The sequence below is a fragment of the Rhinichthys klamathensis genome, unplaced genomic scaffold, assembly GCF_029890125.1.
Source record: "Rhinichthys klamathensis goyatoka isolate OS25496 unplaced genomic scaffold, OSU_Roscu_1.1 h1tg000088l_1, whole genome shotgun sequence".
NCBI classification, from domain to species: domain Eukaryota; kingdom Metazoa; phylum Chordata; class Actinopteri; order Cypriniformes; family Leuciscidae; genus Rhinichthys; species Rhinichthys klamathensis.
Window position 1 is genome coordinate 903984 of NW_026606628.1, and position 23502 is coordinate 927485.

The 23502-nt window shown below is 38.5% G+C and overlaps 4 protein-coding genes and 1 non-coding gene across 7 annotated transcripts; 2 read left to right on the plus strand and 3 right to left on the minus strand.

Annotated features, from left to right (window-relative positions):
• Positions 1-469: 469 nt before the first annotated feature.
• On the minus strand, positions 470-2565 carry LOC130085770 (hatching enzyme 1.2). The gene is made up of 8 exons (XM_056251730.1): positions 2241-2565; positions 2119-2170; positions 1975-2037; positions 1567-1716; positions 1359-1476; positions 1101-1279; positions 935-1016; positions 470-852 (listed from the first exon to the last, which is right to left on the minus strand). Exons 1-8 carry the CDS (start codon positions 2310-2312, stop codon positions 720-722), a joined length of 849 nt encoding a protein of 282 aa, XP_056107705.1. The 5' UTR covers positions 2313-2565; the 3' UTR covers positions 470-719.
• trnak-uuu (transfer RNA lysine (anticodon UUU)) lies at positions 2530-2602 on the minus strand. The gene has a single exon. It is a non-coding gene; the product is annotated as a tRNA-Lys (tRNA).
• A 191-nt stretch (positions 2603-2793) lies between these two features.
• si:ch211-167j6.3 (uncharacterized) lies at positions 2794-4193 on the plus strand. The gene is made up of 5 exons (XM_056251734.1): positions 2794-2987; positions 3103-3191; positions 3466-3603; positions 3786-3925; positions 4024-4193. Exons 1-5 carry the CDS (start codon positions 2931-2933, stop codon positions 4110-4112), a joined length of 513 nt encoding a protein of 170 aa, XP_056107709.1. The 5' UTR covers positions 2794-2930; the 3' UTR covers positions 4113-4193.
• Positions 4194-5932: 1739 nt separating this feature from the next.
• ankzf1 (ankyrin repeat and zinc finger peptidyl tRNA hydrolase 1) lies at positions 5933-12309 on the plus strand. 2 transcript variants are annotated; one of them, XM_056251717.1, is made up of 15 exons: positions 5933-6121; positions 6217-6311; positions 6547-6649; positions 6748-6953; positions 7130-7236; positions 7327-7480; positions 9369-9591; positions 9681-9779; positions 9860-10018; positions 10116-10265; positions 10747-11035; positions 11158-11269; positions 11675-11842; positions 11935-12005; positions 12127-12309. In XM_056251717.1, the coding sequence occupies exons 1-15, from the start codon at positions 5986-5988 to the stop codon at positions 12248-12250; spliced, it is 2196 nt and encodes a 731-aa protein (XP_056107692.1). In that variant the 5' UTR covers positions 5933-5985; the 3' UTR covers positions 12251-12309. The 2 variants fall into 2 exon arrangements, with proteins under 2 accessions (XP_056107692.1, XP_056107693.1); XM_056251718.1 differs by having other exon boundaries at positions 5934-6121; positions 9869-10018.
• A 1052-nt stretch (positions 12310-13361) lies between these two features.
• Positions 13362-19987, minus strand: glb1l (galactosidase, beta 1-like). Of its 2 annotated transcripts, none has more exons than XM_056251721.1 (16): positions 19817-19987; positions 19300-19466; positions 19062-19212; positions 18215-18275; positions 18042-18136; positions 17464-17644; positions 16597-16655; positions 16378-16499; positions 16187-16227; positions 15971-16089; positions 15011-15085; positions 14846-14935; positions 14528-14641; positions 14022-14153; positions 13698-13913; positions 13362-13593 (listed from the first exon to the last, which is right to left on the minus strand). In XM_056251721.1, exons 1-16 carry the CDS (start codon positions 19877-19879, stop codon positions 13390-13392), a joined length of 1890 nt encoding a protein of 629 aa, XP_056107696.1. In that variant the 5' UTR covers positions 19880-19987; the 3' UTR covers positions 13362-13389. The 2 variants fall into 2 exon arrangements, with proteins under 2 accessions (XP_056107696.1, XP_056107697.1); XM_056251722.1 differs by having other exon boundaries at positions 19300-19462; positions 19817-19908.
• Positions 19988-23502: the final 3515 nt, after the last annotated feature.

Here is a 23502-nt window from a genome sequence, read left to right on the forward strand (position 1 = left end):
TTCATGTTGCTATCAGTTAGTTCTTTCTTGACACTTCAGCATTTTTAAGATTGATCACTACAATGGCGATTTGAAATCTTGCTGATTCTTGTGTTATTCACTCTGACCAAGCACAACATTTGCAGGTAGTGTTCAAACTCAACATCATCTACATTTGTGCTGTATTGACATTATATCAAAATAAACAACCCCTCACCCTTTTCTTAAACATATCATTTTTCATTACTCCAAATAACAGGTTGTTTTAAATTGAGCTTGTGTAATTCATGCCTCCATACGTATTTATTAGCTCTGAGATCATCTGATTCTGAACACTATTATTAACATTTGATTGTCAACAGTTTGACTGATTTGACTCTCATTTGGAGATTTATTTTGCAACTAATAATTACTATTTTGCAATGCAATGAAAGCTTAAATGAAATATCAGAAAATATATATATATATATATATATGGACATGGTTTATTAGTGTATTGTGTTTATATAAGGCATCAAGGATGAGACAGAATATACTGAAACAGCAGGTTACAGATTACAAAAGAATGTTCCTAATTATTACTTATTATATTTGATTAGCAAGCAATCTTCACCATCAGCCATTTTACTTTAAACATATAATGTTAAAATGTTACAATAAAAGAAGTAAAAGCATTAATGCATTAATAATGTCAGACTTTAGCCTTGTGATGGATCATTTGTTGTTGTGAATGGATTTCATTACACATTACATTCATACAGTTTATTAATCTTCATTATATCCAAGTCGCTGGGCCCAAATCTCTGTCCAATCTTCACATTCCAGTTCCTTTTTGGTACAATAGTAGGTTCACCGTCCTCAGAGAAGGCATACCTGAAATGACCAAGAATAAAATTACATAATTGCAGTTTCTTATATAGAGTTATCATTTCAAATGTACTTTGCGTTGACATACTTTCCAAAGTGCATGACAGAGCCGTAGTCGTAGGGGGTGTCCAAGATGTTTGTTTTAAACTTTTCAAAATTCCTCAGCCTGTCTATATTTGTGAGCAAAAGAATAAGTGAGCGATAAAATTGCATATTGGCATTTAAGAATATGAAATATACAAATGCTCTTTTACCTTTCCATATATTGGACCACATGATGGTGACATACTTGTCCCGATCGGCTCGGGATTGCTCATGCACAAAGCCCAGGGCGTGCATGAGCTCATGGACGGTGACCCCTGACCCGGTGCAGTCGGGTGTCTGTAGAGAAATGGTTTGTCTGCCACCACGTGCCCCCAGATATGACCAGCACCTACAGTATTGACCATCAAAAATGATGAGAATCACTCAAAATAATCATGCATCTCAAGAAATAAATCTGATGTTTATACCCTGTTTTGGGCTGAACGTCCAGGTAGTCCCTCTGGTGAGTTCTGGGCACGAAGCGCACACAGGTGTCCTGTTCAATGAGTTTCATGCCTTTCTTAATGTTCTTCACGTCTGCATCGCCTGCAGAGGAACAATCAAAACCAAATAATAAGATTTACTTAGTTGGTGACACATGTGGCACTGTATATGAAAATGAAAAAGCCTGCTTACTGTACACATGAGAGAGTGAGTATGCAATGTACACATTTCCATCCACAGATTTGGTCCACAGGCAGCTCCTGGCAAAACAGTTCTTCTGACTCCTACCGGATACGGCTATATCTCCTTCTCTGAGGTTGGTGCCATCCACGGAAAAGACGCCTATAGAGCAGAAGAATAAAGATTCTTTATTGGCATCTATGGACCTCCATGGAACTTTTCCATTGCACAAAATGTTCTGTAAAGTGGGAAAGAAAAGTTTCTTTAGATTATTACATTGTTCTTCACATAAAAAAAATTTTCACTGAAAGGTTCTTTGAGGACCTTTTTGGAAGTAGCCATTATTTTTTAAGAGATATTACAGTAAAACAGAAGCTAGAACATTCGCATCTTCACAGACTTGCACCGCAAAAGCTTTACCTTGGTAGTCATTTACATCTATGATCTTGTCCATTGCAGTTTGATTGTCTTCTTCAATATCATCTGGCAAAGAGAACTGCAACTGTTAAAAATAATGTAATTGATTTTCAACTAATAATGATCATTTAATATAACACAATATACCAGCGTAGCTTCTCTTTTGTCTTCTTGCTCCAGAATTCGATTGAGAGGAAATCTGCAGAATAAATGTATTAAAATATGTGTTTTGATTTATATAAACAACACAATGACTCATATGCAATTACCTGAGCAGGCAGGGATAAACATGGTCCTGCTAAGAAGAAGAAGAGGATGACGAGAAGCAGTGTGTACTCCATGAGTGCACTGAGGTTTGCTGTCTAGGTTCATGCTCCCTGCTATTTATGTACTCTTCGCCAGCTTCCTGTTACATAATGTGTACTCTAGGTGGCCAACCAAATGTTTGTTTTTCTTCTTTACGCTGTTTTTAATTGTCACATGCTCTTACACATACTTATAAGTACTATTTTCACATGGGTGTTTTTATTTATTCCACCATCACATAAAACTTTTGTCCGCCCGAACAGGGACTTGAACCCTGGACCCTCAGATTAAAAGTCTGATGCTCTACCGACTGAGCTATCCGGGCTCCATAAATGCTAATAGTCAGGCGGACATCAAAAAAGTTCAGTGTAAGTTCTTTGAACTCACTTTTATATTTCATTGTTAACGTTTCAATTATAGTTCATGTTTGTATGTTTTCCACGTTGCAATCATTCTGATGATCCGATAATTTATAACTATCGGTCTCGTAAAAATATAATGCCGTTTTGATTGAACAGAAGAATTCAATATCATAAAATAAACTTCGGCTATGTTGATCATCCAATCAGATTTCCTCGGAAATTATTTAGAGGGATACGTGTGGTACAAAACGCAATTGGTATGTGGGGGAGAAAACGTTTTGCTTTGCTGTAATGGAGACCCCATTAAATTCTACAAACATCATCTTTCAAGACGATACGGAAATACAGGTGAGAGACCCGCGGTAACGCGTGTACAGTCTGTGGTTTATCCACAATAATTAGTACGAACTTCACATGCGTTTGCGTGACTCACGTTTTATTTTGTTTTGTTTGTCGCTGACAGGATTTGTTAAAACAACTCAATGATGCCAAAACTGAACTACAGCTTACTAAAGACGAGGTGGGGCGAGTAAACAAAGATGTTAACAAATGGTAATTAATTCTATACTATCATTATCTATCTGAAATGAAGACTCCGCATGTATTTATGTCCTAAACATAGTAGGAAAATCATATGCTATCATTTTGCCTTAAGAACAAACCAAATCAACGTTTAATATCGTTCAGAAGCACTTTGCCCATTTAAAAATGAATAATATAGGCCTAATATAATTTATGAAGTAATTATTTAGCTACATGTATCAGGGTTTTTAGGTTACCTTTCTATTGAAGACATGAATCGGCTCAGAGGTTAATGTTACTTTAGCAGAGAGGAGATGGACCGAAGGATAATGATGATGGTCCAGATAGACGAAGGCCTCTGGAATTCACTGCTTGAACTGGATGCTCTCATGCAGGAGAAGAAAAGTCTCGCCAATCAGTTAGAAGAATTCACTTTGACTAGGTATGACCGTCCAGTAACACTGCTGATCTACCAGCCCTCTGTATTTCTATTGTTCAGTTAGATCCTTCCAAAAGAATATGTTGTGTTATTGCTTTGCTTTGATTGTTTTTTGATCTAATAAGAATTTGGTTAAAGAACTTGTCCATAGATGCATCTGATTCTTCAAAGCTACTTTGTTACAGGACTGTGGAGTCAAAGCAAGCTCTTGTGAGAAGTTTGCAGGAGGAGGAAAGCGGCCTGCTGGAGCAGGAGCGTAATCTGAAGCTCAAACGTGAGCAGCTGCTGAAAGCACTGGCGGAAGCTTCTTCAAACACAGAGGAAGGTACAGCTCATGATCTCTAGAGTTCTTCTGGAGTCTGTGGGTACTGAACTGGCAGAAGAATGTGTTGTTGATAATATTCAACTGATCTCAATTTCCAGTTTCACAGGGTGAAAATCTAGGCAAACCAGGCTCATCCAGCCAGAGTAAGTCTGAAAAGCCAGTGAGAAAAAGAGGAGCACGGAAGTGAACACATCAAAAAATGCAACACAACATTTATGTTTGATATTTAGTAAAATGAAGCTGCAATAAAGATGTAAAATTATAGCGACTTTTTTTCCATCATGTACTTTATTTCTAAGAATTCTAAGCACAGTTAAAAATGTTCACCGAAGGTCATTGCTGTAATGATTCAAGATTCAAAAGATTGTCCTTTGGCTGAAATTTCAAACTTTAGCCTGGAGACACCTTCAGGGAGACAGTTCAAAGAAAATAAAATGTTCAAGTCAGCATGAAAGTATGTGCATCTGAGTGAAACTGTTTCTCAAACAAGGAACATTTTTTGGGCGGGACTTGATTTTGTCCATCAAGAATTCATTGGATCGTTGAATGGTTGTGGTTTGCTATTGCTGTGATGTGGTATCTTAATTTACTTGGCTCTGACAGTGACTCCTTTTTAATAATATCTCTATAATATCTCTTTAAATATACACACGCTTCTTTTTGACATCTTCACGTTGGACTTGATCTCCTCCCCGCTCTCTATCACTGACACTGACGTCGGATCCTGCCTTCACTATTGAGAGACAATTGTGATTGGATGGTAGAAGACGTGATTGGCTACCTTTGATTAGGCTATTCTTGTGTGAAAGAAGACTTGCTCTATTGATCAGGAATAAAGACATTTTAAGAAAGATGAAATACGGGATGAAACATGATTTAAAATAAAAATTCAGTTCTAAAAAGAGAGCTGAAATACGGGACTGTCCTTGGAAAAACGGGACGTCTGGTCACCCTACATGGGTGACAGGTTGTCCTGCCCTCACACCAGTAAACACATCATCAGAGAAGAGATGATGCTGTAAGAGGTAGAGGAAGTTATTTTTATTAAAGATTATTTTATTATTAAAAATAATAATGTGCATAGATAAATCATTTATTATAAATACTGCAATATCGCACAAAAAAAAACACTTTAAAGCATCATAAAAAAATCTGTCATCATTTACTCATGCTTGTTGTTCCAAACTGGTATGACTTCTGTGGAATTTGTGTGTAAAACTTTGGGACAGCATTTTGTAGTGTGAAAAACCATGCAAATACATGAAAAATGAATTGAACACGATACACTAACAATATAATACAAATAAATATTTTACAGATACATTTTTAATTTTTTCTTTTCATTTACCATTTATTTTGGCTTTTGTAGAATGATGATATAAAAGTTTATGTTGACTGAATATCACACTTAGCTACTATTTTTAACAGTTATTTATTTAGTTATTCAAGATTAATTTGCATGAAAATATATTTCTACCTTAATATCAGCATATTTGGGGGAACTTGGCATCAAGCATCTTGGAAACATTAGTACTATTTTAATGCACTGAGTTGAATGTCGACTTTCGCGCTATAGTTTTATGACACTTCTCGGCCACCGTAGAGCACTAACACGTGTGATGTAATATGATTCATGTCGGCTTATTCCAGTTTTTACAGTCTATGGCTTATTCATACTGAAAATATAAAGTCACACCGTAAGGGACCGATGTTTTTGCCAAAAAGGTAAATCAATTAATTTACTTTGAACCTGTTTATAATTAATTTAGCTAATTTTAGAGACAGCAGCTCAGTGTTATCTTTCGCCGAATCAGGCATATGGGCATTACTCTTGTAGAGAAGCAGGCTGTCAAATGGAGAGAAAACATGGACATTGCTTTGGTTTTATCAGCAGTCCATATTCTTCGGATGTTTAGTGTAATGACCAAAGGTCAGGTCACTCACAATATGTGTTCTGTCGTTTGCAAAATTCTCTCTTGCTGTCATAACGTGCCATCTCTCTCCCTCTTTTACTCGTGTATTTTAGGTGATAGCTGGTGGTTTATTCTGTCGACTGAATCATGGCATCCCCGGAGCTGCGGAGTGTGTTTTCGCTGTGCGCTGATCAGACAGTGACCGCAGGTTTGAGAGAATTGTCTGGACTGCTGAGCAACCCTGAACCTCCCCAGCCCTCTGCTGCTAAAACATCCAGTGAGGGTGAGAGAGTCAGACTGCTCTAATGATATCACTTACAGCTGCTGATCAGGTGTTTATATCTATACGGTATACCATACATGTCATAACACTCACAGATGCTGGATCAGGAAGGACTGTATCTGTCGGAGAGGTGTCAGACAGGATGTTCTGCTTGGCCTGTCAGTGTCGTTTTGAGAGTCGTGAGGAGCAGGTAAACAGACAATCCTGATGCGATTAGTTAGGGTTATGAAATTCGACCAAGTTATGAAATCTGAGAGCTTTCTGTCCCTCCATAAACGGCTACGCAACTGACACTTTGACGCTTCAAAAGATCGTAAAACTGAATTGTGAGGTTTAGTCCAAATGTTCTAAAGAGACATGATCGCTTTGTGTGAGGGATAGAAAGAAATGTAATATGTATTAATGCAGCCCCAATCTTTGATCAGATGGAGCATTACAAACTTGACTATCACCGCTTCAACCTGAGACAGCGGCTGGAAGGAAGATCCGCGGTCACAGTGGAGGAGTTTGAGAAGAAGACTGGGACAGGTAGATTCATGAATGCTCATATGACCTCAATGAGAAACACTTTTATATCATCCAGTTGCATAAGTGTAATCTTTCCGTTTTTCTCTTTTTGTCAAAAGGCGATATTTCAAGCATTTCGGGTTCAGACTCAGACAGTGAGGATGAGGATCTCGATGAAGATCCTGGAGATGAAGTAGTCCCTGAGGAGAAAGACAGTGCTCTGGACACAGATCAGTCCCCTTGTCGATGTTCCACCAAAATAGTCTTTCAAAACATGCAGGGACAGTACCTCTCATTGTATCGCTGTGTTCTACAAAGCAAGAGAGTGAGTAAATGTAGCCATCATTTCTCAGATTTGTTAATCTATGGCAGATCCTTCTCCAAGACGAATCCCCACTGAACAGTTTATTATTTTCAGGGGAATTTGCAGGTTTTAGGAATAGGTTGCAGCACTCTATTCTTTCAGTCTCATCTACTTCCGTTATCATATTTCATTCTCAGGACAATGAAGAAGACTTGGTTTCTTCTTTACTGAAAATATCAAACAACACTATTTGGGTCATTCTGATGACTGGTGGTGGACACTTTGCTGGAGCGGTTTTTAAGGGGTCAGTGGCATGTTCTAAAGTTCTTCAATAAGCACAAATATTTCAGAGTTAATAAATTGTTACCCCCAAATTGATTTGTGTAATGTATAGGAAAGAGATTCTGCAGCATAAGACGTTCCATCGGTACACAGTGAGAGCGAAGCGAGGGACTGCACAGGGACTGAGGGACTCTCAGAACCGCAGCCACGTGCCTAAATCTGCAGGGGCGGCCCTCAGGCGTTACAATGAGGCAGCACTGCATAAGGTGTGAATCCAGTGTTTTCATTAATATAAATGTCCATTTTGAATTTCCACCCTTTATGTATAAAAGCTTGAAAAACATTGACTGGCATAGAATTTATGAGTCTGGAATTGTCATAGAGTGCAACAGTCGGGTTCCGGAAGTAAAACATTTTTCATAGGAAAATTGATTTGACCTTTAAAGACAGCCCTACTGTGAGCTACAAGGTTGTTAGTCGATGGTATTTTTGCTTCTTTTGAAGCCGTCAGCCCGCATTATTTCAACTTATTTTAAAGTAATTGTGTTTAACTGGAATTCATGGTAAAAAACAACAACATTACCCATGATGCTGTTCAAAAATTCCACCAATCAGAGAGTTGTAACAATCAAAACATGCAAAAACAGCTCTTTAGCTCTGCCCACTCCCTTGAAGCACTGCGAATGACGTGATCAAGTCTTTCTCCCTATCCTCTCAAAATACTGAGAGGATAGGGATATTTGTTTATATCTGTATATTTTGCAATAAACTTAAAATATACTGTTTATATACACTCACCGGCCACTTTATTAGGTACACCTGTCCAACTGCTCGTTAACACTTAATGTCTAAGCAGCCAATCACATGGCGGCAACTCAGTGCATTTAGGCATGTAGACATGGTCAAGACAATCTCCTGCAATTCAAACCGAGCATCAGTATGGGGAAGAAAGTTGATTTGAGTGACTTTGAACGTGGCATGATTGTTGGTGCCAGAAGGGCTGGTCTGAGTATTTCAGAAACTGCTAATCTACTGGGATTTTCACGCACAACCATCTCTAGGGTTTACAGAGAATGGTCCGAAAAAGAAAAAACATCCAGTGAGCGGCAGTTTTGTGGGCGGAAATGCCTTGTTGATGCCAGAGGTCAGAGGAGAATGGCCAGACTGGTTCGAGCTGATAGAAGGGCAACAGTGACTGAAATAACCACTCGTTACAACCGAGGTATGCAGCAAAGCATTTGTGAAGCCACAACACGCACAACCTTGAGGCGGATGGGCTACAACAGCAGAAGACTCCACCGGGTACCACTCATCTCCACTACAAATAGGAAAAAGAGGCTACAATTTGCAAGAGCTCACCAAAATTGAACAGTTGAAGACTGGAAAAATGTTGCCTGGTCTGATGAGTCTCGATTTCTGTTGAGACATTCAGATGTTAGAGTCAGAATTTGGCGTAAACAGAATGAGAACATGGAACCATCATGCCTTGTTACCACTGTGCAGGCTGGTGGTGGTGGTGTAATGGTGTGGGGGATGTTTTCTTGGCACACTTTAGGCCCCTTAGTGCCAATTGGGCATCGTTTAAATGCCACGGCCTACCTGAGCATTGTTTCTGACCATGTCCATCCCTTTATGGCCACCATGTACCCATCCTCTGATGGCTACTTCCACCATGTCACAAAGCTCTAATCATTTCAAATTGGTTTCTTGAACATGACAATGAGTTCACTGTACTAAAATGGCCTCCACAGTCACCAGATCTCAACCCAATAGAGCATCTTTGGGATGTGGTGGAACGGGAGATTCGCATCATGGATGTGCAGCCGACAAATCTGCGGCAACTGTGTGATGCCATCATGTCAATATGGACCAAACTCCCTGAGGAATGCTTCCAGCACCTTGTTGAATCTATGCCACGAAGAATTGAGGCAGTTCTGAAGGCAAAAGGGGGTCCAACCCGTTACTAGCATGGGGTACCTAATAAAGTGGCCGGTGAGTGTATAATCAACATTGTTAAACCTCGTAGCAGGTTGGCATGGTTCATGGCTCATAACTCTTGAACAAAGACTTTAAAAAAAAATCCTATAGAGAAAAAAATACTTCCGGAACCCACACCGTTGAACTGTTGTACACTATGTGCCCTATTTTAACCAGGATATTCATGATCTTCTGGAAAGCTGGGCTGAGTATTTGAAGGAGACAAGTGCCATCTTTCTGCGAGCACCAAGTTACAACAAGACCATATTTTTTGGAGGTCGTGGAGCACCATTGGACAAAAAAGATCAGAGAGTCCGCGTACTTCCTTTTGCCACACGTAGAGCAACATTTAGTGAAGTACAGCGAGTCTTTGATCTGCTCTCAACTCTACATGTTTATCGTACGTTGAGATTTACCACAATGTAATATGTTTTTCTATACAACCTTTTAATTTCTTTCCTTTTAAAATGAATGCCTGTTAAATTTCAGAAAAAGACACAGAAATCTCCAGTATTCTCGGTCCATCGAAGAGAGTGTTGAAGAAGAAAACTCCTAAACCTGTTAGTCATCCGATCCCAAACACTAATGGTGCGTCTTAACACTTGACTGTGTCTTAAATGCCTTGTTTCTAAAAAATAAAATGTACTTAAGGGCTCTTCTGTGGTCAGTGCCTGCAGAGGAAGAAGAGGGTGAAGTAGAAAGTTCAGGGAATGAAGACTCAGGAACACTAGAGATGGTGGAGGTGACACTGGGAACTCTGGACCTCAGAGAACATGAGGTACAGCCTAATAAGAAGAAAAGGAGGAAACGGAAAGAGAAAAGAGAAGGTAACGACCTTTGCAGAACAAAAATAAAAAGTTTTTAGAAAAGTTAGAAAAGTTTAACTATATACATCATTATCTTTTTTTTGTTTTTTGTCTTCAGACTCCAGCAACAGAGATATAACTGCAGAAAAGACAGAAGATGAAACTGTGGAAGAAGGGGAACTGGAAGGTGAAGGCGACTCTAAAGAAATTCAGAGGAAGTCAAGGAGCAGGAGGAAACCCAAAGGCAAGAAACATCAGCAAGAAGAAGGTAAAACACTGATATTGGAGCCGAAAAAACGACCCACAGTTGTCACAATTGTTCAAAAATGACTGTAAAGACATTTGTAATGTTACAAAAGATTTCTATTTTAAATAGATGCTGTTCTATTGAACTTTCTATCAATCAAAGATTCCTGGGGGGAAAAAATGTATCACGGATTCAACAAAAAATATTAAGCAGCACAACTGATTTCAACATTGATAACAATAAAAATATTTTATATTAAATTGTAATTATATTTGTTATATATTTACAATATTAATGTTTTTTTTTTTTTCTCAAATAAATGCAGCCTTGGTGAGCATAAGGGACTTTTTTCGAAAAACATCTAAATTAAAAAATCTTACTGACCCAAATATTCTTTTCAACGTTAGTGTTAACCTAGATTTTGGTGCAAAAAATGACTGGCATTATAAGCCATTTTAAGTTGAGAATTGCATGCATCACAGTGTTCCTCCTGTCTTTTCAGATGAAGTGGATGAGTCTTGGGAATACAGTTTGAGGGACGCTCTCTACACTGCCTGTAAAACAGGGGACATCCAATCATTACGCTCCCTCCTGCAACTACCAGAGGACCAGGAAGAGGAAAAGGATGGAGGAGAGAGAAAAACTAAAGAGAATCCTACCTCAAGGGTTTTATGTCTTCTCAATAAGCCCATAGACTCAGCAGGCTTTACTTTACTGCACGTGGCATCCGCAGCCGGACAGAAATCAGTCATCAACCTGTTAATGGATGCAGGGAGTGATCCAGCCAACAAGTGCGCACATGCAGAATCACTATAAAAATCTTTTAGCAGCAATACAAACATACTGCATGAATAAGCTTTCATGTGGTTAGACGGGTCATTCAATTCTAAATAGAAGCCCATTTCTTTTTCAGGGATAAGAAAGGACAGACTCCGTATGTTGTTGCTCCTGAAAAAGATACCCGAAACACGTTCAGAAAATACATGGCCGAACACCCTCATAAGTATGACTACACTAAAGCACAGGTAGACAAATTTATTTTGTTATGATGACTAGCAGCACAAACAAATGTTAACAAAACCTTCATTGGCATATCTAAAACAAAAAAACTAAACCTTTGTATTCATTTAAGGCCCAAGGCCACTAATGAAATTGATTCTGTTTTTCAATTGAATTTGTATTAAATAGTTTTTACTAAAATTGAAGATACAAAAGTGTAATGTATATTACACTACATTTATTTTCCAGACTAATGTTCTCAGACCTTTACTGTATAAAAAAGGTTCATTAAAAATAAAAATTCAGGTTTAAATTAGATTTTGAATCTCAGATGTTTTGAATACCTTTGTATATACAGCAGTCTTATCTTTGCAACCAAAATGAATAAATCTGTCACTCACTGCTGTATATTCTTTGCTTTAATGTTTAAGGTTCCTGGACCACTGACTGAAGAAATTGAGTCCAAGAAGGCAGAGAAGAAGAAAGCCCAAAAAGCAGCACGGAAACAGAGAGAGAAAGAGCAAAGGGAAGAGAAACTTCAGAAACAGCAAGAGGAGGAGGAAAAGAGGAGGTTCACGGCTCTTAGTGACAGAGAGAAGGTGACTACTTTCTTTCTTCCTCTTGCTCTGTACTGTAGCTCTTTGTTTCGTCGTTGACCCATTGGCTGATTGTCATTTTTCTGATGTCACAGCGAGCTCTGGCTGCAGAGAGGAGATTGGCTGAACATGTTGCCACAACTGGTGTAACACTCACTACCATCAGGTATTATCTTTTCTTATCATGTAATCCCTCTATGGAGAAATAATTGTGTCCTTTATGCAAGTCGTGTTTAAAGGAAAAGTTTATCCCAAAATTAAAATTGTCATCATTAATGTTTTGATAGGAGATGCTTTCAGTGCGGAGAGTCGTTGCTGGGGAAGATTCCTTTTGAATATCTGGACTACTCTTTCTGTACACCTCGCTGTGTTCAAGCCCACCGCAAAGCCAACGTTGCTGCCCGGCCCTGACCTCGCTCTTACATGCTACTGCACCGCATTAGAGGAGGGGAAGGAGTAGTACCATATTGTGGCCAAATTTCACATAATGGGAGTTAACTGAATTTTACAGTAAATGTGTCATGGAACTCATAGTTGTCTTTGAAAATCACCAGACTATGACAGAAGGATTACCTGAAAATGGATTAGAGAATGATTAATAAATCATAAATGGGCAAAAGATTTGAGTAAACGTCAGCGTGTCTAGTTTTTGTAATTTAATATTGTTTAACTCTGATATTGTTTTACTTCTCGACTCACTCAGGACACAGACCAACCACTGTGATAAAAAAAAAAAAAAAGTATATATATAATATATATATATCTTCATATATGAGATGAGACATCTATAATGAGATGTCAGTTAATTAAAAATCATAGTTCATTCAGAACTGTAAAGTCAATTTTTTTGTCTTTTGTTAAAAAAAATGCAAAACTGTGGCGGAATGGCAAAAGGATATGTTGTTAAAGTTTATACTTCCACATGGATTAGCAGCTGCAGCAATTTTAGATTGTACAAATGGTTTCTTGCTTGAATTCAGTTTTGAAACCATTCTTTTGGTATATTGTTTCCAAACCAGTGATTTGTAATAAAAAAAAAAGTATGATTGACACCACAGAATGAAACATTCACTCAAATTAAAACAGGGACATCACTGTTTTTTTGTGTTTGTTTTTACTTATTGTTTTATTATTCATTTATTCCGAGTGGCTAGAATGCTTTTATCTTATTAAAAGTATTTTACATCATACATGGCTCACAAAAAGCTGAATATAGAGTTATGATTCTGAAATTTAATCATATTATTTTAAAACAGATTAACTTTAATGCACATCAATCATTCTTAGATTTGCACATCAATCATTCTTAGATTTGTCATATAGAGTACTAAACTTAACTTCTGCACTTTAATGGGGAAAAACTGCATTTTTACCATGTCTTAAGAAATCAACTGACCATTAAATTGAGCAAATGTGGCAAATATTAAAGTGTATTAACATGTATTATGATTTCTCTGTAATACTTGATAGATTTAAGCAGACATGATGCAGATAACTGGTTTATCACATAACGGCAAGAGGCTTTTCAAAGGCACAGCTAGAGTATGTTGTCATGTCTTCTGTCCAGTGTTGTTGAGCTGAGGCCGGTCCATAAACAGGATTCTGCAGTGTGATGGCGCTCTTTCCAGCTCCAGCACTGTGATGTTGTTTGGCTGAGTGGCACTAAGAAAAGGTCCAGGGACATACAACGTCTGCTGGGGGCCCCTCTGGGGCCAATACCTCCCCAAGTTCACCCCATTTACCCATATCTGACCCTGAAAGAGAAAAAAAGAATTACACAAAACTGGCACGTAGTCAGTCAAGTCTCAAACAATAACAAATACTAGATATTCTTCATTATATGAATAGTGTGCCTCACCTTAGTCCATCCATTAAGTTTTACAAAAGTGTCCCACGCAAGGCCTGTAGGCTTCAAGGTTCCTGAGTAGATCATTGGTCCTTCTCCTGCTTCCATCCCTGACCCCGAGTGAGCCGACTGCAGCCAACCATTGGCTACTGCAGTGTCAATGTCCAGAGGGTAGATCGACCAATCAGTGAGCACGTCATTTCCCAAAATGAGATTACCCAAGAGACCCTGAAAAATAGACGATCTACAATTTTTAATTCCCTTTATTCATTCTAAAATGGATTTTCTCAGATGGTTTAAACAATCTTATCAAATCCTGAACAAAGTATAACTTACCTTATTATCATTGATATAACTGCCAAAATGAACCCTGCCCATGTTCTCCACGAGCATGTCCAACCGATCCCCTTGACGTCCCGTAACGTTTATCACCAGGGCAGTGTCCCTCTCCATAATCCCTTGGTAAACCTGCTCATAGACAAGCTTGGTTTCAATCTAAACAAATTGCACTGGCAATCATCTGTCTTTCAAACAAAACCATGGAAAATGTAATGGTTAAGTATAGGCACCTGGGCTCAAATAAACAGTTAAATATAAGTAAACTATAGGAGTCAATGGGGTCCATCAACTGTTTGGTTAACTATATTCTTCGAAATATCTTCTTTTGTGTTCAGCTTAAGAAAGAAACCCATACAGGTTTTGAACAACTTGAGGGTAAATAAATGATGACAGAATTTTCATTCTGAGATGACCCATCGCTTTAAGCTGCAAACGGTGTTTTTACTAACCATGGCGAGAACAAAACATTGTGTTTACGTGACCAAAACAAGTGGTCTGCTCACCCCATTCACAGAGACGTATGCACGATCATGGATGCCATTGAGGGGCGAGATGAGAGGGGTCGGCTCAGGAACATTCCGTGGCAGTGTCGTTCGGTAAAGCATGAAGCCATAGTACTGCACACAGTTGACATAACATAAGCTCAGACCAGCTTTTACACTTATCCAAGACCAGCCTCCAAAGCCCAAAACCATATATCCACATCTATAGCTATTTATGAAAAAATACAACATAGGCTGGCTAAACTCATAACATAAAACATTATGAATAACATTATAATTACGTTCATGGACTGTATTATGTTCTTTTAATTATCGTACCTGTTTAATCTCCTCAAACATCAAAGGATATTGAGATCGTACTGGACCTTGAGGTGACAGCGTATCTAACAAGCCGCTAATGTTGCCAACCTATGAAAGAACATGATTTGAATGGGCAAGAAATCATGCAAATTAATAAGGTTTTGAAATATGAAATATCCACACCTTCTGAAGTGTAACAAAGCCATAAGCGAACTTTGGGGTGGCTGGTGGCATCGGACCAACTGGAATATCACGAAACTGAAAACAAACACATATTATTACTACATATGAATGGATGTCTGTTTTGTTACTCAAAAGATGCTAGTGACAAATACTAGAGCAGTATCATCAAAATTTTATATCACAGGAATGTGACTTTTTTTGTTTAGCTGGAAATAGAAAAAATAGAAACAAAAAATATCTATATATTAATTAACTATGTTGTAATGCTTTAGATGATCCAGTGAACAGGTGTATATTCATCTCATTTGATTATTTTCTCTTTAATTTGGAACCTTTATTTGGAATTTGCAAACCAATAGATATGATTATTCATAAATTATGTCACTCTTACATGTAAATAACATACAAAAGCCCTTTCTATTGTTGCAAAGAATATACTCCCACTCAACATTTTGGGGTCAGTAAGATTTTCTTTTTGTTTAAAAGAAATTAATACTTTTATTCAGCAAGGATACATTAAAATACATTTTTAACCATACAAAATATTTCTATTTCAAATAAATGCTGTTCTTTTGAACTTTCTATTTATCAAAGGATCCTGAAAAAATGTATCAGTTTCCACAAAAAATATTAAGAAATGTTTCTTGAGCAAATCAGCATGTTAGAATTATTTCTGAAGGATCATGTGACTCTGAAGACTGATAGAAAAGTTTTTTTTTAATTGTAATAATATCTCACAACATTACTATACAATAGTTTTTACTTAATTTTTGACCACTTGGTGAGCATAAGAGACTTTCAAAAGCATAAAAAATGTACTGACCCCAAACTTTTGAACGATAATATATACAGTCATTCCTTCCAGCCCTACCAACTATTTTTTCCCTTTAAATTGGATACTGGCATACATGTACATCTATAGACATGCACATTCAGAATGTACTATATGCAAGTTCTTACATTCCTAATGACATCTCTGATGGCAAGCAGTTTGTCAGTGGGGTCTCCTGCCTCTGATAAAGGTGCATTGTAATCATAACTGGTCACCACAGACCGAAACCTGGTATCGTGGTCTGCTCCTATGAGTGATAACATTGCAGTTGCACATTAAGATGACTGCATTAACAGATATTGTCATGGATATGGGAACAGGTGCACTGAGATAGCAGTTATTACCATTCCAGTAGCCAAAGTTCGTTCCTCCCTCAAACATGTACCTGCAATTAGAAGAAAACCCTTTATGCAAGTTGAATTATCATGATGCATTACATCACCCACAATTTATGCATCAGTACAGCTAAGATTTAATATTAACTAGTATTAAGTAATGGCTTTACTATCATTATTCTATAGAAAACATTACTTACATGTTCACACTGGCACCCATGGACAACATTTCTCCCAGTTTTTTGCACACTTTGTCAGTGTCCACATAAGCATGTTTGTCACCCCAGTGATCCAACCAGCCAGTATAGAACTCAGAATTCACCTGAAATCATGACACATCAATTACTGCCACACCTCAAGAAATTGAAAAAACAAACAATCAATCAATACATAAATGTTCTCTCAAACATGTTACTTACCAGCGGGCCTTTAGGCTCAAACCTCCTTTGTCGGACGAAGGCTGTAGAGATATTGGTGTCTGAAGGGGGGGGGGGGGGGGGAAGTTGTAGTGTGAATAGCATCACAACGGCTTTGTGTGACATTTCACATGCAAGCTTGAGTTTTTATATTTTTTTAGCCTATAAATTTAAGAGAGGTAGAGATCAAGTAATAGTTTTTTTATTTTTTTTATCGGATACTGATTGTTGATTATTGACATATAGCTGATATGAAGAAACTTTTAAAAGATTTTAACGTTTACTTGAAAGATTATTTTTGTTGTATTTTTTACACAATAAAAACAAATCATCAGACATAACATCATATGTATTATGCATGCTTTAATAACATTTATATTTAATAATAATAATTAATTCTTATTCATTTAATAATATTATTATAAGTAGTAGTAGTATTAATAATAATAATCATTATTATTGTTTATTAATTTAATTATATTTATTTATAAATAATTGTATATAGTGTACTGAATTTATTATATTACAATTTTTGTTCTATCATATAAATTATAAAGTTTTTCTGCAATCTAAATAATTGCCAATTGATTGTTGTCTTTGTTTTGGGAGCAAATGGCTCTCAATCTCAATTGCTGTCATGTAAAAGTCGAGGAATTTTTGCAAACGACAACAATTTCTGAATAAGTTAGTCATTTTGAATTGGTAAAAAATATCATTTCATCAAACTCATTTGTAATGAACTTTAGAACTGAAATTCTTGTTTACGGCATTACACTGGATATGCATTACTGACAAGGACTAAAACTCTAGTTAAAATGTCTGCAGAGGTCAGTTACAATTTAGACAGAACTGACCTCACGTCTGCCTTACCTGTGCCGAAGTCTATAGTGGCGTACAGGCCCTCAAGTGTGCCACAGCTCATCTCTTTATCCGTGTTCCCATCCGTAGTAAAGAGAATGACGTCCTCCCCCAGGAACAAACGGAACAGAGTGTGGAGATGCCGCAAGTAGTTATAATCACAAGCGAAGTAGCTGCCATATTCATTCTCCACCTGATAAAAGAGTAAACATTCACAAAACATACAGACTTCAACAGCCATACTTGTCTACACACTGTAAAGCACCATTTACATGTCAACACCAAACACAATTACTGCAAATCCTACAAAACATGAGCATCAGTCACTGTAATAAGTTCTTTGTTATTATGCGCAATTGCTTACTCAGTAAATATTATTTTCTGTGGGTGGAGTAGCATAGTAGTTAAATATCTCAGCTGGTAACAAAATAGTTGTAGGTTCTAACCCAGCTGTCAACATTGTGTCCTTGAGAATTTCACACCAGGTTCATCCAGTGCGACCGACCCATTCGTTTGGGGACTACTATACCTTGCATTGGACAAATATGTCTTGTAATGCTTGTATACTAAATGCTAGCTCTACATTGTACCTGCACACTGATAATATTCCCTCCATTCTGATAAAGCCACGGTTTCATTTTAGTGAGCAGCACAGCCAACCAGTCACTCGCTGCCTGTAAATAATCTGAAAGAGACAAACACTGCCATTAAAGATAGGACTGACCCTATGTGAAGTCATGTCTCATACAGAAGTAACAAATACCTGTGTCAGCTGAACGAAGGATAATGTTTGGCTTTTGTAGCAACCAGGCAGGCAAACCACCCTATCAGACAAACAAGAACCCACAATTTACAACTCACAAAATAACAATCACACAGCTGTCTCTTGTGTTGTGACCAGAATTCTTACTAGTATTATAAATCAAATCCTTGCACTATTTTCCAAGTCTTAAAAATTTATATTTTTCTTACACAAACTCAGCACTTCGCTTCAGAAGGCCTTTATTAACACCCCAGAGCCGAGTGGTGCAATTTTATGATGGATAGATGCACTTTTATGAACTTCAAAGAAGTCAGAAACAGCAATTCACTGCCATTATAAAGCTTGGAAGAGCCAGGACATTTTTTTATATAACTCCGATTGTATTCGTCTGAAAGAAGAATGTCACATACACCTAGGATGACTTAAGGGTGAGTAAATCATTGGCTTATTTTCATTTTTGGGCGAACTATCCCTTTAAATAAGTACTTTTCTAATTACACATTTTTTAGATTTTTCAGTAGATAGGCTAATGACTTAATTTTTTGCCTTTTCTCCCACAAAACTATTGTATGTCTTCACGAGACTCAGAATGGTCCCCTGGTCACCATTCACTTTCATTAAAAAGAAAGTAGCAGCATGGACATTTTGCTTAAAATCTCATTCTGTGCTATTGGAAAAAAGAAAGTCATATAGGTTTGGAACGTTATTAAGGTGAGTACAAGAACATATCATTTTTGGATGAACAATTCCTTTAAAAACATACTTCCTGAGAAGTCAGTCTCAGAGACACATGGCATCAACACATCACATTTCAAAACATTAACATTTAGCAACATTAGGAAGTCACCATTTCCCATTCTGCACAGATGTACGGCCCTGGTCGCAGGATGACTAACAGCCCTGTCTGATTGGCCAAGTTCAAGAAGTACTCAAGATCCCTGTCTCCTGAAAAGCTGAACACACCCTGCACAGTCTCATGGAAGTTCCATGGCACATACCTGCATGAAAGCATTTAAAAGATTTTTGGCAAGATGTGTAACATAAGCATTTACTTAATGTTTGCACTGTTGCTCTATTCCACGTACACTTGAATAGCATTGAGTCCAGTCATGTACATCTTGAGCAACCTGTCCTTCCAATATTCCCGAGGGATGCGGGAGTAATGGATGCTTCCAGAAATGTACTGAAATGGTTTGCCATCCTTTCGGAAGCAGTTGTTCTTGTTGTCGATGGAAAATGAGCGTGAATCTGCCTTAAAACAGAAAAGTCATGTAGTTAAAAATATGCTGAGTGTTTGTAGTCGGAATTCACCTCATTTAAAAATATTCTGAACAGTATAATAGATTGCATTTACAATAAACATGATTACAAAATCACTATAAAAATTAACTATGTACAATTTTAATTACTTATCCAGGCCTAAAAAAAATCACAATTTTGAGATTCCCCTGATATGGTTTCTATGACAGTGGTAACAGTCACATGAATTTGGCTAAATCTAAAATACACAGTTAGAAGAATTACGTATTTCTTCATCTAATGAAAACTAATTGATCACAGTGTGTAGATGTGATAGACGTGTACTTTGAAACAGGTACTTACCAACACAAAAAATATTGGCATCAAGCAAAGACTTATCAAAACAAAAGTTATTTGTGACTTCATCTCTAAATCAAACTGATCAGACGCAGAAACACTCCGTTTGACAGTATGATTCCAGCGCGTAACGTGTCAGGAAATAATATCACAACTGCTCAAACATTTCAGTTCTGTCATTTTTGCATAAAGCTGTCCACTTTCGATCTTCAATAGATTTGCAGCGTTTCTTCTCTTTGAACATGACGGTCATGTGATTGTATTCTGTTTAGTCATAATCTGGGTCCTAAAGTCCGTCATTTTCAGGTAGTTGAAGTGTATTTTTTAAAAATGCACATGCACAACTGTAACAAAGCAGCCTAGTAGCTCAATGAAGAACACTTGCTTGCAGCAAAAAAGTTTATTTAACCTAAATGTATTATCATATTTTGTTGCAACATTTTTTATGTGCCAAGAACCAGCCTCACCAAACTGAGACAATTATTTATTTATTTAATGGTTCTCAACCTTCTGGCCTAGGCTCACTGGAGGGTCTCAGCAAATGTCCAACTGGGTTTCTTACGGTGGCCGAGAGAGCTCAACGCGCTGCAACTGAAGAAAACACATGCAAATAGAAAAAAACACATGCAAATAAATTAAAACGCATGCAAATAGAAAAAAACGCATGCAAATAGAAAAAAACGTGTGCAAATAAAAAAAACACCCGCAAATTAAGAAAACATCTTCATCAGTTTCACAACACACGTGTGCTCCAAATACTCACAACACCACCAAATACAGAAACGCGCTGCAAATAACACAGACCACAATGGAAATGTTTCCAGGGGAACCAAATAAGTGACGAACCCGCCTGGGACGTGCTGGCATAGATACATAGACAGTATAAGAAGTGGACAGAGCCATCTCATTGGAACTCAGTTGAGACAGTTGAAGCCCATTTTTAGCGATTTTTGAGCACTTCCGTTCCTGACGCGCAGACTCAAACCGACTCAAACTAAGCTTGATGACGTGAGCAACCTGTCTGACAGACGTTAATCTTCTAGTAGCTGTGCGTGCAAACTGCCAACGTTAATCTTGCAGAGACGGGGAACTTGAGCAAAGAGTTCTTTGGCGTGAGTGAGCAGGAGCAAGTATTCCGTTGCTTTTATGGACTCATTATCTATGGGCTTCTCCCTTGACGGGATGTCCCCCCGATTGCCTGCGAGCTTCTCCTCCTGTCTGTACGGTAATTTCTGTACAGCGCGACAGAGAGTCGAGTGGTTATGACACAATCGTTGGCCTATTTTTACAAAATATGTTTCTACGGGGCCATAATGTAACATAGAAGATAATGGAGCCCTTTATACATTGTCGTGTTTCTTTAGAAATAAATAATGGACAAATGGAGTCTTTAAACGCCTCAGATGTAAAGTTATTCGCTGTCAAAGTGACGCCAAAATGAATGGGAGTCAATGGAAATGCTAACGCAAGTGAAGTTCTGCTACAAGATGGCGGCACCCGGCCGGCTTCAACTTCCGGTCGATGGATTACCCCCTTGCATAGATATCGTCTCCTGTTACTTTCGTAACCTCGGTTCCCTGAAAGGCCAGGAACGAGACATTACGGATGTTGTACACTCACCTAAAGGATTATTAGGAACACCTGTTCAATTTCTCATTAATGCAATTATCTAATCAACCAATCACATGGCAGTTGCTTCAATGCATTTAGGGGTGTGGTCCTGGTCAAGACAATCTCCTGAACTCCACACTGAATATCAGAATGGGAAAGAAAGGTGATTTAAGCAATTTTGAGCGTGGCATGGTTGTTGGTGCCAGACGGGCCTATCTGAGTATTTTACAATCTGCTCAGTTACTGGGATTTTCACGCACAACCATTTCTAGGGTTTACAAAGAATGGTGTGAAAAGGGAAAGACATCCAGTATGCGGCAGTCCTGTGGGTGAAAATGCCTTGTTGATGCTAGAGGTCAGAGGAGAATGGGCCGACTGATTCAAGCTGATAGAAGAGCAACAGTGACTGAAATAACCACTCGTTACAACCGAGGTATGCAGCAAAGCATTTGTGAAGCCACAACACGCACAACCTTGAGGCGGATGTGCTACAACAGCAGAAGACCCCACCGGGTACCACTCATCTCCACTACAAATAGGAAAAAGAGGATACAATTTGCAAGAGCTCACCAAAATTGGACAGTTGAAGACTGGAAAAATGTTGCCTGGTCTGATGAGTCTCGATTTCTGTTGAGACATTCAGATGGTAGAGTCAGAATTTGGCGTAAACAGAATGAGAACATGGATCCACCATGCCTTGTTACCACTGTGCAGGCTGGTGGTGGTGGTGTAATGGTGTGGGGGATGTTTTCTTGGCACACTTTAGGCCCCTTAGTGCCAATTGGGCATCATTTAAATGCAACGGCCTACCTGAGCATTGTTTCTGACCATGTCCATCCCTTTATGGCCACCATGTACCCATCCTCTGATGGCTACTTCCAGCAGGATAATGCACCATGTCACAAAGCTCGAATCATTTCAAATTGGTTTCTTGAACATGACAATGAGTTCACTGTACTAAAATGGCCCCCACAGTCACCAGATCTCAACCCAATAGATAATCTTTGGGATGTGGCGGAACGGGAGCTTCGTGCCCTGGATGTGCATCCCACAAATCTCCATCAACTGCAAGATGCTATCCTATCAATATGGGCCAACATTTCTAAAGAATGCTTTCAGCACCTTGTTGAATCAATGCCACGTAGAATTAAGGCAGTTCTGAAGGCGAAAGGGGGTCAAACACAGTATTAGTATGGTGTTCCTAATAATCCTTTAGGTGAGTGTATATGGGAACTCCTCTCATCCTTCACTTCCGCTGAAATCTTATAGGCTAACGCCAGCAGAGCTAGCCAATTGACGCAAAATGTGCAAATACTGAAACCTCGTAGCAGCATTATATTCCCTTCAGAATCGAACAAAAACGCGAAATCAATAGCGAACACGGCGGCGAGCGTAATGTCTTGTTCCTTGCCTTTCAGGGAACCGAGGTTACGAAAGTAACCGGAGACGTTCCCTATCAAGGCCACGGAACTTCGACATTACGGATGTCGTATATGGGAACTGTATAGAATCACGCCGTGGCAGCCAAACAAACCACTGACAACAGACCAAATACCAAGAACGCCCCCCCAGTATGCAAGCATCTGATAGGCCGAGATTGACAATAGCGAACCTCTAACCTCTGATAGGCCCAAAGGGACCACTCACAAGCTCACAAAACACTGCCAGAATTTGCATATCCCGAGCAGTATAACCGGGGGAAGTTTGCACTGTCGAAAAACAGGGCAATAACAACAGTAAGAGAAGGCCAACGCATAGCGGTGACAACAGTACAAACAAACAAATAGCACACAGAACAACTCAGAAGCAAAGCGCAGAGCAGCTCTATTCAATGCTGTGTGTGCAGTCAACTCACCGAAAGCACTCGAGACGCTACAGAGGGCAAATCCAACTTGTAAAACCTGGCAAACGTGTTCTGAGAAGACCAGCCAGCCTCAAGACATAAATCCTGAATAGACATACCCTTAGTCCAAGCCCACGAGGAGGCAATCGCTCTCGAATGGGCCTTGCCGTTAAGGGGGCATTCCTGCCCCAGGCAATCATAAGCCAAAACAATAGCGTCCACAATCCAGTGAGCAAGC

Excerpts from the sequence above, each read along its gene's own strand:
- si:ch211-167j6.3 (XM_056251734.1), top strand. The coding sequence starts at position 2,931 with ATGGAGACCCCATTAAATTCTACAAACATCATCTTTCAAGACGATACG. Across the intron at positions 2,988-3,102 it reads AAGACGATACGGAAATACAG|GATTTGTTAAAACAACTCAA; the intron begins GTGAGAGACCCG and ends TGTCGCTGACAG. Across the intron at positions 3,926-4,023 it reads TTCTTCAAACACAGAGGAAG|TTTCACAGGGTGAAAATCTA; the intron begins GTACAGCTCATG and ends CTCAATTTCCAG.
- LOC130085770 (XM_056251730.1), bottom strand. The coding sequence starts at position 2,312 with ATGGAGTACACACTGCTTCTCGTCATCCTCTTCTTCTTCTTAGCAGGA. Across the intron at positions 2,171-2,240 it reads GTTTATCCCTGCCTGCTCAG|ATTTCCTCTCAATCGAATTC; the intron begins GTAATTGCATAT and ends TTTATTCTGCAG. Across the intron at positions 1,477-1,566 it reads CTCACTCTCTCATGTGTACA|GCGATGCAGACGTGAAGAAC; the intron begins GTAAGCAGGCTT and ends GTTCCTCTGCAG.
- glb1l (XM_056251721.1), bottom strand. The coding sequence starts at position 19,879 with ATGAAGTCACAAATAACTTTTGTTTTGATAAGTCTTTGCTTGATGCCA. Across the intron at positions 19,213-19,299 it reads GGACTCAATGCTATTCAAGT|GTATGTGCCATGGAACTTCC; the intron begins GTACGTGGAATA and ends GCTTTCATGCAG. Across the intron at positions 16,228-16,377 it reads ATGGGTGCCAGTGTGAACAT|GTACATGTTTGAGGGAGGAA; the intron begins GTAAGTAATGTT and ends TTCTAATTGCAG.
- ankzf1 (XM_056251717.1), top strand. The coding sequence starts at position 5,986 with ATGGCATCCCCGGAGCTGCGGAGTGTGTTTTCGCTGTGCGCTGATCAG. Across the intron at positions 6,122-6,216 it reads TGCTAAAACATCCAGTGAGG|ATGCTGGATCAGGAAGGACT; the intron begins GTGAGAGAGTCA and ends TAACACTCACAG. Across the intron at positions 12,006-12,126 it reads GTAACACTCACTACCATCAG|GAGATGCTTTCAGTGCGGAG; the intron begins GTATTATCTTTT and ends ATGTTTTGATAG.